Below are 17,321 nucleotides of genomic sequence, written 5' to 3'. Positions count from 1 at the left end.
GTTAATCTATAACATTCTATAAACTGTGAAACATAAATATTTCAAAAACACTGTATCAGCTATGTCAATATAGAACACATATTTTATCCTTAGGGCTTCAATTTGTTTAATTATTGATTCATACGCTTAATATGTCCTTGATTTATCATGGTGTCAAAAAAAAAGTCAGCACATTTCTGAAAAATGTCTGTCTCTGTCGAAGATGATGTCTTAGTTTGTCTTGTTTCGCCCAACAAACAGTTCAAAACCCAAACATATTAATTTACTATTCATTTATGAGTGTTTAAGTGTCAACATATCACACTGGAAAAGCTGGAGCTGAAAGTTTTGGAAGCATTTAGCCTATTGTTTGTAGTGTTGTACACTATTTAAGGCCTATGAAATGCTCCGATGAGAATAATCAACCTCATTAAAAGTTCTTCAACTCAAATCTACTTCTCCTACCCTAGAGCCTCTACCAAGCTCACTCACTCCAGAGTGTGGTAACAATAAGAAAAAAAACATTTCTGAGTGGCAAAGCAACTTCTAAAAAAAGCACTAAATAAAATGATGATTTGATAAATTGCAGTTCTTGTCATCATTAGTTGAAAATTGCAAGAGGAGTTCCCTGAGTACTAAAGGACATAATTAGAGGTTTCTATAAAGAGTAAATATACACAAGAGACAAAATCTTCAGAGACTTCTCACCACATACATCCAATTACAGGCCAGTGTGCAGCTGGAAACCTGAGAGACCACCCCCACTCCTCCTAAAGTACAATTTTGAGGTACTTGTACTATACATCTGATACTGCTTTGCACTACTACTACATTTAACTGCACTACATTCATCTAAAATCTAAACTTTAACATAAACAAAACAAAATGCTTCACAGGTTTCACCAGCCTGCAGCGTTTCAAGTTAAATATGCTGCTCCTGTGCATTAAAATGCTGCTTACGTCTAAGCATTAGTCATTTATAGTTCAAGGATACAATAATTATGCACCAATGTGTCAGTTTATGCTGGATGCAGATCGTGGGGTTGTTGAAGTGACTGCATCAGTCTACATAAAGGTGTTCCAGTCATTCAGTCCACCATAGAATAACAGAAATATAACTTACAACACTATGCACTCATATAATTTGAAATGTCATGTTATTGATACTATTTAAGACTCAAACTTGAGATTGAAATCAAACATTTTTACAAATTCAAATAGCAGCTTGAAGTTAAATCCAGGCCTCTGTTCCTCTAACCCTGTATCCATGTGACTAGATGTGTGGTGCCTACACACCACTCCACCCCAGCAGGCTGGTGTATTTTAGCGCCTAACAGGAAGGAAGTCGGGCACCGACCTAAACCCTGATTTTCATCAACAGAAATATAGTGTGCGTTTATGTGTGTGTGTGTTTGTGTAGTCGGAAGTTGCATTGCAAGACCATGTTACAGTCTGTGAGCGGCAGGAAGCTGCAGCTCGGAGGCAGCAGAGGAGTTCATCACTTACGTGTCATCCAGATCCTCCACAAACGCGAGCACCGCTGAACTGAGGAAAGCCGCGACAACTGCAACAGAGACACGAGACGTGGACTGAGACAGAGGACATGTCGGTGTTTGATGTGAACAACAGCTTTACAGTCTATTCTTCTCCCCCTCCAGCCCTCAGACCTCATGACTGGAGCATCACCGGGGCTAAAGCGTCCCCGGCTAACTGCATCTGTCTGCTCTCCCGCCCCCCCCCGTTTCCACAACAACAGCAGCTTCAATGGCCGTTTGAACAGCGGCCGTAATACCGTGCGTGGGTGTGGGTTCAATGTTCATGGAATATTAAAAAAGTCAACGTACCTGCAGAAATGAGGGAAGCTTTCACTTCTGCCATCGCTTCGAGTTGAAACACCAAGCAGGAAATACAGCGACTAAATCAGGCGGCGCTGCGCATGCGCGAGGGGTTACGCAGCCTCCTCCGCTTCACGCGCCAACAGCTGCACAGTCAGGGGATTTTATTTTGAAAAATAAAAGGAAGAAATGGAAGAAATCTATGGGCCACTTTCTTGAAAAAAAAATGGATAGAAAGGTAGGCTACTTAGATGTAATACGTTCAACATAATCCACAACAAATAGTAAACCTTTTTTTCTTTGCTTCCTTTTTTTTTTCTTAAAACACGTTTCAATTCCATTCACTGCATCTCATAAATTAAATCAACCACTCCGTTGTCAAATAATGAATCATTTTCACTTAGTTTGATACATTTCCTGTTTCAGATCTTATCTATTTTCAGATACAGTAGTATGATGTCCTTTTCATTTAGGCTATCTTTCTCCTTTTTGCCTTTTATTCTGAAGTTTGCAGTTTGCAAAAACTGAACCCGGAAATTCAAACTGTACAACATACAGCACTAACAGAAGGCAACACTAAAAACTAAAAAAAAAAAAAAAAAAATACATAAAATGCCTTTAGGCTCAACATTTCTGGAGTTATATACTGCCAACTCTGTGTTTCCTCTTTTTCTAGCCTATGTATTCTGTAATGAACACTGATTTTTCTTTTTATTGACTTTGTGCAGGACCGGAAAACAGTGTTTGATTTAAAAAGGAGAGACACTAAAGATGAGTATCAATACTCACCACAAGGTGGCTCTCTGAGATCACAGAAGGGGCGACAGATCTTCTAAATTCATAGCTGTTGACTACTGGAGGAAGCACTAGAGCTATAGTACTTAAATGTTATGTGTATAGTGCATATTGACTAAAAACTGTTCCAAATGACTACACCTAGAGTAAATAATTCAGCAGCTCCTTTTTTTCTCCCTCTACCACTACTTTTAACATCTCTAAATAGTTTGATCTAAGTCTATTTTGTTTGTAATATGGGTTCCCATCATGCATTTCATTAGAAAAAAAACACCAAAAAGATTTATTTTATTGAAAACATATTTATTTGTTTTGAGAAGCTTCGAGAATAATAGTATCTAATACTGTCTGAATAGCTTTAAAGTTATCAAACACTTCATTTTCAAAGTTCAAAATGAAGATAATCTTCAGCTGGTCACATTTTACACAGCAGAACCTCTCACACATGAGCACATCAACATTACAAGGCAGAGATTGGTTAGCTTCACAGAGTGTGGCTGAAGTTTACAAAATAAATAAAACCTTTTGTGAAATATTATTTTCATATTATCTGTCACATTCTACTCCACTGAATCCACACACACACACCCCCTTGGCTGACATTGACGGACGTAGTGATATGTTCAAAATAAACTCACTGGAGTAGAGTAGCAGCATTTTGTTACTCATTCCTGTCACTTCACTAAATCAGCTGAGTACCATTTTCGTCCTATAACTTCGTGGAAACTGTGGCAGAATGTTTATAATGCACTGACTGCGTAAGCTGGCAGTGGGCCTTGAGGCAGACGGAGGCGTGTTGTATTCTTTGATCTTTAAATATGAACTCGGGAAACATCAAGCAGCTCTTTGCGGAGAAAATTTCACCTTGGTGTCTAAATCTAAATGACAAATTCCAGTTTCTTGCTGTTGAATCATCTTAATCAATGCCTCCATGTGGGCTGTTTACAACAGAAACCTTTATGTCCAAGAATAACCATCAATTCAAGACGTCATTCTTGCAGAAAAGAAAGAGCAAGAAAAAAAAGGGAGCATGAAATAGTTTCGCACCCTGAGAAAGAGCTGTACTTTCTCACGGGGTGAATAGTGATCATGACTGTGTTACTAAATAGACTCATGCGGAGGACCGTCCTGTTGAAGTCTTGTGTGCCAAGTTTGTGAGGGTTGAATTCCTTTGTATTGGGGAGGGTGAAAAACTGGACACAAGCTCTTAGCCTACATTGTACGCCCATAATCCAACCTCTGCATAGACTGAAGAGTCAAAACAATGCATATAGAAGGACGTCCATACAGTTCACCCGCACAAAAATGTATTTTCTTTACATTTCAGCTGCATTCAAAACCCATGCAATGCTCCACTGAGCTGCACAGTTTACGACAGAGAAGTGAAAGCACCCTCCTTTTGCTGTGGGAGGACCCATAAAACATACAAAAGGCATGAATTTTAATCAAGGCTTTGCCTATTTCACACAGCTTATACAAAGTACAGCCATGTTGTTTTTCTTCTTCAGAAAAAGGGAAGACTTGTTCCCTTCTCCGTCGCGGGCCGAGCTGCAGACTCCCACGTTCACTGTAGTCAGCTGTCTGACTGAACCGGCTCACGTCATCTTACAGGGATGGGTCAGATGTGACCTCAGCTGACCCACAAAACAAAACAAAGCTTTCTTTGCCCTATTTTAACACTCGTCAGACGGCCACAATGGCGGCGAGATGATTCGGTTATCCACATAATGGCAGCGCTCATTTTATGCTCTGACACATGAAATGATCTGTTTACAAACAGACAACAAGCAACAACACAAGTGACACTACTTACACATATTGCATTCTAATTTATCACTCAGACAATATTTCTTTAAAAAAAAAAAATCTCACCATCCAAAAAGGCAGCAGTCAGCTCTTGCTTTGGAAAGACTGTGTTGTAAGTAACAAAATGATAATGGCACTTCATATTTTCTTTATTATGTTCTTTAAATTGACCAATGTCCAGGAACCAAGTGAAACAGAACATGTATTTAAAAAATAAAAAATGAACCTATAGCTTAAACTATAAATTAAAAAATTCTGCTCAATTCAATAGCAGCTTGGAGTCACAATTTGTTTCATCTTAAATTTAGATGGATAAATTCCGATATGATTTCTATTCATTTAGTTTAGAGGTAGCTACATTTTCTTATGAGAACATAGTTTCACCTGGGTCTTAGGGCACTCTGCTGCATTATAAAAAATAAAAAAAAGGAAAAAAATCCTAATTGCTGGTGGAAGCTGCACCATAATCAAAGCTCATACACAAAACCTCAAGACAGCTTCCTGTATTCCAACAGCAAACAAAACACCAGTGTGGATAACACTGAGGGAGACTCCACCGATGCTACTAGGGAGGTCCATTGGTAACTGGCTGCACACAGTTAAAGAGCAAAGATCGCTGGTGTATTCAGCAAAGTTATAGTAACAGTGACTGGTCCAATGGGGTCGATGAGTAGTCCTCTCCCTCTTTCTTGCAGTCAAACTCCAAACATATGATACTTTAAGTTTCAGTTCTTTCAAAATAGTCACAGGGCGTATTTCAAAACCCCTCTGAGGACTTTGAACCTCACATTGTGGCTGCCGCAGAAAGTTGCTCCTTGTCAGGATACAGCTTTCTATACAGTCTGAAGACTCATTTGTCTTATTTAATGCACTCAAATAAGGCTCTGGATGAGGCACACTGGTGACGTCACATAAAATGGCAAAAAAAAAAAGTGTTGCTGCTGTTGCATTCTTTCAATATTTTGGTGCATACTGTACACCTGCCCCACTACGACATGAACACTTTAAACAACCATTGAGGATGCCACATTAAGCAGCGGCATCAGCTCAGGGCAGCTACAGTACATGCAGCTTTGCATAGCTTGGATCTACTTAGAGTACATGGTCCTCAGCAAAAAAAACAAAAAAAAACGTGTCCGCTGGGTAAATCCTTCATTCCAGGATGTCAGTTTCAAACGGGACCAGATGGTAGTAGGAAAGGTTGGTGACATATGCCTCTGTTTCCTCATCACACGCGTCTGCTTCCATTGGCAGAAACTCTGGTCCATCTTCATACCTGGCAACAAAATGACAGATACATTACTCCAAGGACAGGATGAGCCCATGTGCTCTAATCTTGGAATCAAAGGTTTGATTCCTTTTATCTAAAGCCCGGTGTTAATTCTGTACATCCTGGAAAAACACTACAATAAGAGCGTTACATGGGGTTAAAAATTTTAGCTATGTAGTGATGTAAAGTCTTATTTTGTGTGAAGAATCAAAAGGAATGTGTTCCTCTTTTGTTTCCTCCACACACCCAGGGAAGGAAGAGGTGCACAGACACACTTCCTGTGGTGCATAAGGAGGGGTGGAGGGTCCTAGGGTTGGTTCTCATACATGGGCCTCTTCACTCAACAAAGCACTCAAAGAGCAAACATGGAAATCCTTACATATGTGGAAAACAAGCAAGGAATTTGCATCATGCTGCAAAAAGGTCTCTCAGTCTGGGGCACAACCCAAGGTATAATCAGGCCACGGGCATCACAAGACCCCTTTTACTGGGGCACGAGCCCCAGTATAAATGAGCTGTGTCCCAGTATAAATGTCATATAGGAGGTACACTTTAATGATTAAATAAGCAATCCTCTGTCAATCAAAATCTGTAAATAAACTGCAGGTAATAACAAATGTATTTGTGCTCTGTCTCTGTTTTATTGCTCTTTGAAGTTACTTTTATTCTGTGAAATAAGGAGGAAAGCAAGAAAAATAGAAATCAAAGGGCACAACTAAAGGACAAAAACGCTAGGAGGCCCAGAGTTCTATGGTTTGTGGGGGGGGGGGGGGGGGGGGTTCAAAGGTAAGCATACGTTTTTTATTGCTATTTTCTGTTGTGCAGTATTATTGAGGAGCGAAAAGTCTCATTGGTGTGTGGGCCTGTTATCTGTATCAGTGCTTGTATAGCCAGGTCAGGGGTTGAGTCAGACCCAACCCACCCACACCACCAGGCGAAAACATAAATGTTATGGCTCAGACTGAGTTGTGCCCCAGTCAGGGCCGTTGCTAGGAATTCTGGGCCCCCTTAAAGAATACTAACGTGGGCCCCTACCCCCTAACTTTTCCGTTTTTTTTTCCTTAGTTTTTTCTTAGTATATGTTGTATATGTTTTATCATTTTTTATTTAGCCTACTTTTTTTTGATGCTATTGCAGCATTACTATGAATATTAGTCAGGGTCTTATGCAGAATAAATCAGTCATACAAAGATTAGACTACTGGGGGTTTTTTGTGGGCCCTACTGGGTGCTGGGCCCCTAGAATTATCATCACCTGGTTCCAGTAGAGCTTAATGACTAGCAACGCTTCTGAATCAGACTCAAGGCATCGTGTATCTATGTTTTTGGAACTGTGAAACTTATGTTAAGTTTGATATTGTGCAGTGTAGTGAAACTGTAAAGAGGGAGAAGCACTTGAGTGATTATAATACTTACGTATGTTCTACAGAGTCAGTGGATGAAGGTCTCTCCTTCTCTTCTGGGATGTTGTGATCAAATACGATGGTTTCCGTATTGGCCAGACAGAATCCATTCGACCGCATGATTTCTGAAAGGTGCAGAGTGCAACATTACATCATCATCTGATGAGTCACTGTGACATCCCTAATGTCTCCATCTCTGTGTTCTAACAGAAAAAGTAACAGACACACACACGTACCTGAGATCTTGATTGGACTCTGAAAACACGGCTGGATTCTGTGGACTTTGTCATTCCTCAGCACCTGGTCCAATGGCGACCGCTCAAAGAAAGTCAACATGACCTCTGACCTGGAATACTGTGGAGTGAGGGTTTTAGAGTCATTTAAGTTTCCCAACATGTCCTGACCACAGTATAATGCAAACTGAATATACTAACAAGATAGCCTACTAAATACAAGTTGTAATTTTAAAGGTTACCTTGCACGGCATGTTGATAGCATTCTTCAGAAGTCGTTCCACCTCGTTCAGTTTCTCTTCAATATCATTTGCCTCTTTGACTTTCACCAGCCCTGAAACAGACAAGAATACAGTGTATTGTGATTTCTTTTTAACTTTCTGAGATACCATTAACTAACTTAATCAAGTTATGTTGGTCAACTTTCCTCTACCACCATCGTAGTTTGAAATTCATTTTGCTTGTGCAATATTTTTGGTTTATCTTCAAAAACCTTCAAAACTACCATAACCTGTTAACACTGTCATTGTGAGCATGTCAGGAAGCTGTTGTTAGCTCATGGCTCAAGGCATCAGTACCTCAGAGCTGCTAGACCTAACCTTATGATGGTAATAACAAAAGATTAACGCTGAAAATAGTTTTTCTTGATTGCAATCAATTAAAAAAACAACCCTCCATGAACTCTATCCTGAAAAAACAACTATAAAATACATAAATATAGTTCAATGTGTAAAGAATGTCCCTCTATTAAAATGTTGAATATAACTATTTCTGTGCCTGGATGATAAAAAAGGGCAGCTGCTCTGACCTTTTACACTATTATCTCTCCATAGGTCAGCAGACACACAGCCAGACAGGGCTGAATTTATCCAAAGTCTTGAAAAAGGTTGCTACTAATGTAAGAAAAAAAGGTGGCAGCCTTTTAAATACAGTAACCTTTTTATAAACAATGCCCCCTGATATTTACCCTGAGTGGCATGGGAGGAAAAAATAGACTGCGCAGTCCACACGATAAAGTAATACTGTCAAAGTGCCAGTGTAAATGCTGGTGTTTGTAGAACGGTGTAATAGCAGAGGAACGTAGTGGGCAGAGAGCACAACAATGTCTGTGATAACATGTTAATCCTTTATAAAACTGCCGATGTAATTTAAAAGGTACTGAAATGAAGTGTGAAATCAGCACTTTTAGTAATAAAAAGCTACCGCCCATGTGAGTCAGCAGCCAGCGAAGCATCATTTACTGCCATGCTGACAAGCGGCTGTGGCGAGGAGAATAATGATGAAGACTGCAGCCGCACTGATGAGCCTCTGTCTGAGGTCAGTGCTACAGATGAAACACACTCACACAGCGGTTACAGTTACATGGAAGCACTGAGTAAGACGGCCTAAAGCAACACCATGCACAGTCACAAGCTCATCCATTTATAATGTCCCACAGTGATGACATCATACCCACGGGGGTGTGAAGAGTGATTGGGCAGTTATATCATCGCTAGCAGCCCAGTGAGGCTCCCACCCTGTCTGTGCCTCATACCGCCTCCAGGTCTTCTTCAACACATAACACCAGTGTAACGACTTTGGTTGTTTATTTCAAGGCCTGGGTTCAAACTTCTCCCCAGACGAAAAACACTCTCACTCTTTGTTATAAACAGATGAGTAAAATATATCCACTTTTCCTGCCATGAAGGTTGCTTATGCTATGGATCACGTGCAAACAAGTGGAATATTTATTGGCTGTATAGGCACACAATGTACCCAGACTGGGACAAGAGATAATGTATTACCATACATATTCACAGGTGTTGTGTTCAAAACTGGTGGTAAAAGATCATAGATTGCAAAGTTACAGCAAATAAAGCTAAATAAACATAAGTACTGTATTAATATTAGTGGTATTTTAGTAGTAGCTCAGTATTCTATTGGAAATAATGATATTGATAGAAAGTAACCAAAAACCATCTCCATGTAGTTTTATCTCCTCTCTAAGGTTTCTATTTGGAGCTTGGGTTTGGAGCCCACTAAGAAGGGATTAGTTGTTTTTTGATTGATTGAATAAAAAGGAAGCAGATTTCATTTAATCATTGAGAAAAAAACACAATCCTGATGAGAGCAGGTGGACCTGGCTTGAGGCATGGCCTAAAGTGGTGAGTGCTCTTTTGTGACATCACAAAGTTAGGATATCCATACAGCTAATTTCATGGCTTAGTTTCCAAATACAGGCTGAGTGCTTTTTTCCCCTGGACTGCTGCTTTAATAATTTACAGTATTAATAGAGAACTGAGAACTGCTTTATATCTTATAATCTCACTTTGCACAAAATGGGACCTTTAATTTGGAGAGGAAACCAATAAACTTTTACATGGCTGCATGCTACTGTCTGATTACTTTTCCACCTAGAAGGCTGTGGAGAATTATAGAAATTTACCCTGAGAGCTCTGTTTAATATGAGAAAAAGAAGCATGTGTAGTTATTTTTGCAACAGCATGGCATGAGAGATTAAATCGAGTTAACCACAGTGGATGTGACATGTTTTAGAGACGATGCACATATCTCCCTATCAGAAGCTACAGATTCAACACGTAGCTGCTTGCTGCCATCACATGGATGCTAGAGGATGCTAATCAGCTGAAGGACTCTCAGGAATGTAAGCTGCTGTGCATGACAGATGATGAAAACAGCGACCTGGTGCTTTAAAAAAACTTCACATAGAGTCGCCCCGTGCTAATTAGTTTTCAAAATAGCACAGAACATGTGTGTGAGTGTGCGCTGTTGAGTTGGTGTAAGCAGATGGGCGGCACAGAATGCAATCAATCCAGACACCAAAATTGCAGTGCTCCACTGGATTGCCAGGGATACTCCTCCTATACTGCACCTCCCCTTCCCTGGTGGCACATAGTGAATCACTGAAATACAAAATCAACACAGGCAATTAAAAAAAAAGGAGGGAAAAAAAAACTTTGTGCTCTAGGATATTACCCCTGAGGCCCTGCATGGGATGGGTTTCATCTGAGAACTACAAAGTGTTCATCTGTGTGTGTCTAAACTCTGATTTGCTATGTTTGTTACAATTACAGGGTGGTTCTCTGGAAAATGTCTTCGTAGAAACCGAGACTATCTCCTGCATTGGTTTCCTGGCTACAGTGGTCCTTGTGTGATAAATAATTAATCAACACTTTGTCTTCTCTCCAAGATTCAGAGAACATTGGCTTAATTGTCTTTATTTAACCACCTTATGCAACAAGATGGTTAGATTTAACAATAACAGTAATTACACACACACCAGATGATTTTTAGTGTATGATCCCGCCTTATTTATTTATTTATTTATTTATCTTTTTTGGCAATTACATACCAAAGTTACCCATCTGTTCATTCTCTGACAGCGAGCCATGTTGGCAATGCCTCTCCGTTTAATATATTTGTTAGGATCTGCAGTATTTTCCTGTCACTCTGTTGTCTGTGTTGTCTGTCTCTTTGGACTGAGCGCTCCACTGATCTTCACCTGGAACATCTACACACCCATCAGCTCCTCCTTTGTCTGCAGGATCAGAGCCTGGCCTGTCACTTCACTCCTCAGGTCTTTGTTGACCCTTAGTGGTAACACTTGGCTCACTTGTGATTTTGAATTTGCACCTTACACCTTTTTTATCCTGTTCCAAGCCTCACCGTTTGCCCTGCCACCCAGCCTTGCCTTCACCTGCACTGTTAGATCACCAGAGTTTTTCCTCATAGACAACACCAGCCCTCCCCAGAACCCCAACTCCTTTGCCTGCGTGGAACCAGACTCGTCCAATCCCTCAGTTCACCTGTTTTTTCTGTGCTGTTGAAAATAAACCAGGACTTTGAACTTCATTCTCCTGGTCTGCGCTGTGGGTCCCGTTCAGCTTAAAGGGATAGTTCAACATTTTGACAAATTGGCCCATTGCCAAAATCTCTATAGTTTTAGGAGTAGGTTTGTTACCTTTATTTGTTGGTGCAAGCTATTTTTAGAACGGCAGAGCAGAGCCGCTAGCTGCTCAGAGCTACGCTTCGGAGGCTAATGGGATTTCTTGGTTTCCCTCATCAAACTCATCAAATACACAATCCAACAACTCCAAAACGCACTGGTGGACAAGTTGTGACCTGCACATTCACCACGCTATGAGATAATAACGGAACGTTACGAGACAGAGTTGTTTTCGAGGCAAATGCAGAGACTGCTTGCTGAAAAACTGCCCCTGACAAGAACGTGCATCAGCGGTTTTGCATGAATTTACCTCGAAAACAACTCTGTCTCTATCGTTCCATTATTATCTCATAGCGTGGTGAATGCGCAGGTCACAACTTGTCCACCAGAGCGTTTTGGAGTCGTTGGATTGTGTATTTGATGAGTTTGATGAGGGAAACCAAGAACTCCCATTAGCCTACCTAGTGTAGCTCTGAGCAGCTCGCGGCTCTGCTCCGCCGTTCTAAAAATAGCTTGCACTGACAATTGAAGGTAACAAACCTACTCCTTAAAAAATAAAGGGATTAAGGCAATGGGCCAATTTGCCAAAATGTTGAACTATCCCTTTAAAGCACAAGTTTAGTACCTCAGTATTAGCTGAAATAAAACAGCACAAGCAGGTCTACAACAGGAACTGCACTGTGTCCAAGTCATCCTCCGCCGCAGGAGCTATATCTTCTGCATGGATCTGATAAGCACATGTCACAGCACAGCGTCACGCTTTATCTTCTAACCACTAGCTCGCCGCTGTTGCACCACCATGTTATTTCTGGACACCACAATCAACAAGGCAGAGGACATCAAAAGTCAATAATCCTGTTAGGACAAAGAACAGTATTGTTTGTGTCTGCTGCATGTCCAAAGCCACTATACCTTGTGCACTGTGCACTTAGCAAGCATCTAAACTTCTAGACTACTAATCATATTGATACCAATCTCATCCCTGTCAGTTAAAACTTAAATTCCTTTACAGCTAAATGTTAATTTGTAAAATTATTCTTGTCAAAGGCGCATTTAGACTCCATATCCACACATATACACATATTCTGAGTTTATTCTGTGCTGAAAAAACATGATTATGACGACGTTCCTTTCGTGTATTCGCCTTAACGTCACCACTGGTTTCTTGTCTGCACTTCCTGTCGATCCGAATGAACGCTCTACATGGTGCGGTGGTGTGGTCAGGGTCAACTGCTTCTTCTCCCTCCTCTGGTATAATCCTTAACTTGGCCCTCTCCATCAGCATGAGGCCAGATTTCCCTTGCACCCTTTCCCCTATCTCCCTTCTTCCCTTGTCCTGTGCACAAGCGTAAATGCCCCCTTGTTGCTGATTGGCTGGAATTGTGTTGCGCTACTTGGTCCGAGACATTTTCCCATTTACAGAGCCAAAGCTGTGTGGGAAATGCAGATTTTCTTCTCTTTTTTTTGTCAGCACACACACACACACACACACACACACACACACACACACACACACACACACACACACACACACACACACACACACACACACACACACTCACCAGACCAGACAGTTAATGGACTGTGATGAGATGTTCACTGAATCTGACAAAAAAGTTGATTTGATGAGAGTCACCTGCTCCATTTTAATTAGCTGTCAATCCTACAACCTGGAGGCGTTTACTGACATCCACAGAGCCACTGTAATGTTGGCCTCAGGCTTTTTGGCACACAACTATTTTTTCATTTTTGAAGAAAATCTCTTTCGCTAAGTTTTTGCCTCTGCCTCCCCTTCACATGACTCGAGAGTTGAGACACTCCTAGAAATGCAGCTGGACACATTTTTATTTGAAAACTTCATTGGTTGCATTGTAGTTTGGATGGAAATACAACATAGATAATGACAAAAAAAGTGTTATTGATCTTGTTGTTTTTGCTATAGCAGCTGTTGTGCAATTACATTTTGCATTTTAACCCTGCAGTTGTGTTTGCTGTTCCTCATCTGTGGTGTTTTCTTCTTCTTTTTTTCCTTTTTCTTTTTGCAACTAATCAACCGTCAATCTGCTTCCCCTTTACTCCAGCCTGCACATGCCCAGTGTGGTGGCTAAGGTATGTAGCCTATGTGTTTTCAGGTGCGATAATCTGGATGGTGATTGTTTCTGATACGGACCTAAGACCTAAACACACATTGTTTTTGTTTTAAGATGAAAACGTTGTAATCTTGCTGTAGCATCAGTGACTCCATGCATGTCTTCAGGTCGGAGTCCTGTCCCACTAACGTCACATGTCCCTGTCCTGCATCGAGTAACCAAAACAATCACATGATCCTTTACTAGGTGATGACGAACACAAGGTGGTGATTCAAGATTCAAGAGTGCAGTTGACAGTTTCCTATTAAAGGGGCAGTGGATATAAGAATAAAGTGGGAGTGATTTCACAGACAGCCTGTATCTACACTCCCCAGTGGTATCTGGTTCACAAGGAATGTGAGCAATCACTTCCTGTCTGTTCACTCTGAGGTCACATGTAAGGTAAGTGTTATGAGGCTTTCACAGACCACAGGGACTAAATATGGGAAGTTCATCTTGCCTCCCAGTTACCCCTCCTCTTTCTCTCTCTCTTTCTTTCTCTCCCTCCCTCTCTGTCATCATGACATAAGTCTCGAAGCTCTGCATGTCCCCCCTGTTGCCTGGGTGCAGCGGAGAAACAGGAAAACATGAGCAGAGCCAGAAACTGGAGCAAAGTGGACCGAGAAAGACCAGAGATATGGTCTGTCTAAATCAGAAGAGATGCAAATGTAATACTGAGCGGAGGTGTAGGGATTAAGGAAAGGCCGAGGAGAATGTTAATCACTCTGTAGCTTGTGTCAATCAATGAAATTGTTAAACTATAGAGACAGGGATATCAGAACTGATATCACAGCGCCATTTAGCTTTTGGAAATGAGGAAATGATAGACAGTTAGAAAAAAAAAAAGAAGTGAAAAGTGAGTCATGATCAGCATTGAAATGTCTCTTCCCAAAATGCAATGCACACTGCACTGGCAGAGGCAGAGCGAGCGAGCTGTCAACAAACCCGTCAGCTATTTTCAGTGTCTGAGCAGGAAGCAGAGCTTTTCCAGTCGCCACTAAAGGGATGTTTCCAAAACATTCATATAGGCTCAGTGGGTAGAGACAAAAGGGCAGTGCCAAGGAGACCGTGTGGGGATATCACACACACAGAGAACAAGCTGGGATTACAGCCAGACTGTGGTGGCAATGCCAGGGCACCGCGGTGTCAGATCCAAACTGTCAGGGCCATAGTTCACCCTACATCTGACAAAACACCGATCTCTGCAAAATACCGCCTTCACCTTCCACTGCAGAATCAAACCAGATGGAAGCAGCGCCTCATCATGAATGAAAACCTTTCAGTCTGTCAATGATGTTACGTTTTATCACTGGTTGATCTTATTTGCTCAAACTAAAAAGATTTTGGGAGATAGCCTTTTAAACTGTTTATATGTTACAGCTTTCGTAGCACAGGAAGGAAAAATATAATTCTTCACTTTCAGTTCGAAAAAAAAAAATCACCAATTAAAAAGTTCTATTTTTGTTATAGCATTGTGTTGACATGTGTCTGTTCTGTGTAAGGTCTGCAAGTTTCTGTTGTGCATGTGTGTTTTTATGAATGTTTCCAGATAATAGTCTGGTAACAACTACAAAGTATTTTGATGCATCAGTGAGCAAATTTCCACATGGAAATGAGTGTTGGGAGTTTTAGTATTTTCCAAATGAGCAGACCGGACAGATCACATACTCTTGCAGGTCCTAAATATTGACAAGGTTTGGAAACACGGTGCTATCAGCATGTTGGTCTGGTGGTCTACAGGCTATGTGATAGGCAGCTAATGTGACATCTGAAAGTGGACTTTGTTAATTATTAAGCTGTCCAAACAAAAGCAAGTAAATCCAGGCTCTAAAGCAGAGTTGTGGTCTGATTGTCCCTCAAACCTTATTGATTACATTGACTATGTTTTCCTGCTTTCATTTGGCTTCCTTAAACACCACAAGCCACATCATTGTAATACTTAAGTGATTCGTTGTGACGGGATGCCCAGTTGTTCCATCTGCATAAGACCCAGAGATAATGTATCTGGCGGGAAACTGCACATTTAGAGATGTTTTATTGTTTTTTGCTTCACACAGCTGTTCTGGAAACAGGATCTGACTGTAATCCACAAAAATGTGAAGCCAACACACACACAACACACACAAAAACAGCAGCTGTTGTGCTATCTGGGGCAAAAATGTAAACAGGAATATAATTTTGCAGGGGTTTTCCTGTGGTGGGCAGAGGCAAAGTTCTCCTCCTCAGTATACTGGAGACAATCCTCAGTCAAAAAGCAAAAATAAGCCCTGAAGAGTGAACAGCACTGACACAACAGCTGTACTGAGATGCACTGCAGCCAATGAGCTGAAACTACAGAACTACAGAAACGTATCACCATATGTTTTTTCATGTGTAAAATTATGATAATTAACTTTTTTTTTTTTAAAATAAATAATATAATGAAACATCAATGATTCACTGCAGGCAGTCACTGTCAACAGTAGATTTGGGGGATGTTTCAATTATGTTTCTTACAAAAATAGTTGATCAGAAATGAAAACAATGGTTAGGCTATAACAGGACTAGAGGGATGTGGTTGCAAATTTATGTTATAACTTCTCATGATTTGTAGCCATAAACCCTGGATCATGTCATTTGTGGTAGGTTTAAATACTCTGCCATCACTTCCTGTCATGCAAGTGTCACATTCTGTAGTTTCCCTTCACCCACCTTCTATCAGTGGAGACTTGGAGAGGTCTCTTCTGTCCTCGGGAAAGGACTCCACAAGTCTCTTAAAGAGCCGGCCCAGGTCGGAATAGCTGCGATGCAAGTATAAAATGTTCCTGTCCGACCACTCGGTCCTGATCTCGAAAAACTCCTCTTCCTCTCCCCGCTGGCTGATGATGAGTCGCCGGATCCCGTTGACCCAGCAGTCCCGGACGAACATGTTGACCAGCGACGTCCCTTCAAACACAGCCGATGCCATTCCTCAGACGTCAGTCCAGCATGCTGGGGCGGGCCGGGGAGGAGGGGGACGACGGCGGGTCTCTGAGGGTGTCAACGACCGGAGGAATGAACAGAGTAAAAAAAAAAAAAAAAAAAATGAAGAAAGAAGACAACTTTTGGGTGCAGCCGAACTTTTCAGCGAGTCCTCCTCTCTGTGGTCTGTCAGCGGTGTGTGGAGTCAGGCAGGAGGAGGATGATCGTTGCGTTTTGCTCAGCCCATCACAGGCGTAATCTCAACGTGGCATGATGTAGAGAGGAAAAAAAAATAGACTGTTTTGGAGTCAAAGATAACGCCCTTTATAAGTAAGAGTTTATTGTTCCGTCATCATCCTTATATATAGGCTGTGAAAACAGATCCATAAAAGTGTTGCATCTGTGAAGTCAAAGCTGCTGCTGCCCTTGTCTGCTCTGTTGCCCTAAATCCAGAGCTTTTCACTTCACACTGTCTGGATAAGCAGTTGCATTTTCTTTCAGCACAGTTTCCTCCCCTCTCCTCTCCGTCCTCCCTCCTTCCTTCCTTCCTCCCTCCTTGACAGCGGGGGTATTGTTATGCAAAGCCTGCAAAGTGCTGCAAAAACAAAACTGTCCATCTCCTTATTTATAATCAGGAGGGGGGGCCCAACTATTTGATTCCAGATCACTTAATCTTAAAATGAGATGTCTGGAAATAACCATGGAGAAGAGGCCAAAAATTTTTTTAAAAAATCAACATCTTATTTGCAGGGTTTGCAGTTTCTGACCTCGTATAAGTCACGGCTACATAGAAATACTGTACTGTGGTAGGCAAACTGTAGCCACAGCAAAAAGATGCATTGAGACCTATTATTTGTCTCCTGTCAGGGTGATGGAAAAATAGTTGCATATTTGTTCTGCATTGGTCAGATTGAGCGGCACACTAATGTTTCAGTGTGGAGAGCCAGAGACCAGTAAAAGCGCTTTACAGGAAGCCATGGCCAAGT

At 41.2% G+C, this 17,321-nt stretch overlaps 2 protein-coding genes across 2 annotated transcripts in view; both read right to left on the bottom strand.

The window, feature by feature from the left end:
- tmx3b (thioredoxin related transmembrane protein 3b) overlaps positions 1 to 1,930 on the bottom strand; it is a 42,321-nt gene extending 40,391 nt beyond the window's left edge. Inside the window, exons 1-2 of the mRNA XM_085762624.1 lie at positions 1,824 to 1,930; positions 1,486 to 1,543 (exon numbers count right to left, since the gene is read on the bottom strand). Of these exons, the coding sequence (XP_085618750.1) occupies positions 1,486 to 1,543; positions 1,824 to 1,857 (92 nt within the window). The 5' untranslated portion in view covers positions 1,858 to 1,930. The remainder of the gene's footprint in view (positions 1 to 1,485; positions 1,544 to 1,823) is intronic.
- A 949-nt stretch (positions 1,931 to 2,879) lies between these two features.
- On the bottom strand, positions 2,880 to 16,536 carry pxdc1b (PX domain containing 1b). Its single transcript, XM_085763085.1, has 5 exons — positions 16,087 to 16,536; positions 7,563 to 7,654; positions 7,324 to 7,441; positions 7,101 to 7,212; positions 2,880 to 5,691 (listed from the first exon to the last, which is right to left on the bottom strand). The coding sequence occupies exons 1-5, from the start codon at positions 16,340 to 16,342 to the stop codon at positions 5,568 to 5,570; spliced, it is 702 nt and encodes a 233-aa protein (XP_085619211.1). The 5' UTR covers positions 16,343 to 16,536; the 3' UTR covers positions 2,880 to 5,567.
- Between the last annotated feature and the right edge of the window lie 785 nt (positions 16,537 to 17,321).

The sequence above is a fragment of the Trachurus japonicus genome, chromosome 20 (genome assembly GCF_045865225.1).
Source record: "Trachurus japonicus isolate A0001 chromosome 20, Traja_1.0".
NCBI classification, from domain to species: domain Eukaryota; kingdom Metazoa; phylum Chordata; class Actinopteri; order Carangiformes; family Carangidae; genus Trachurus; species Trachurus japonicus.
The sequence above is the reverse complement of the archived record's forward strand: the minus strand, read 5'-3'. Positions and strand labels throughout refer to the sequence as shown.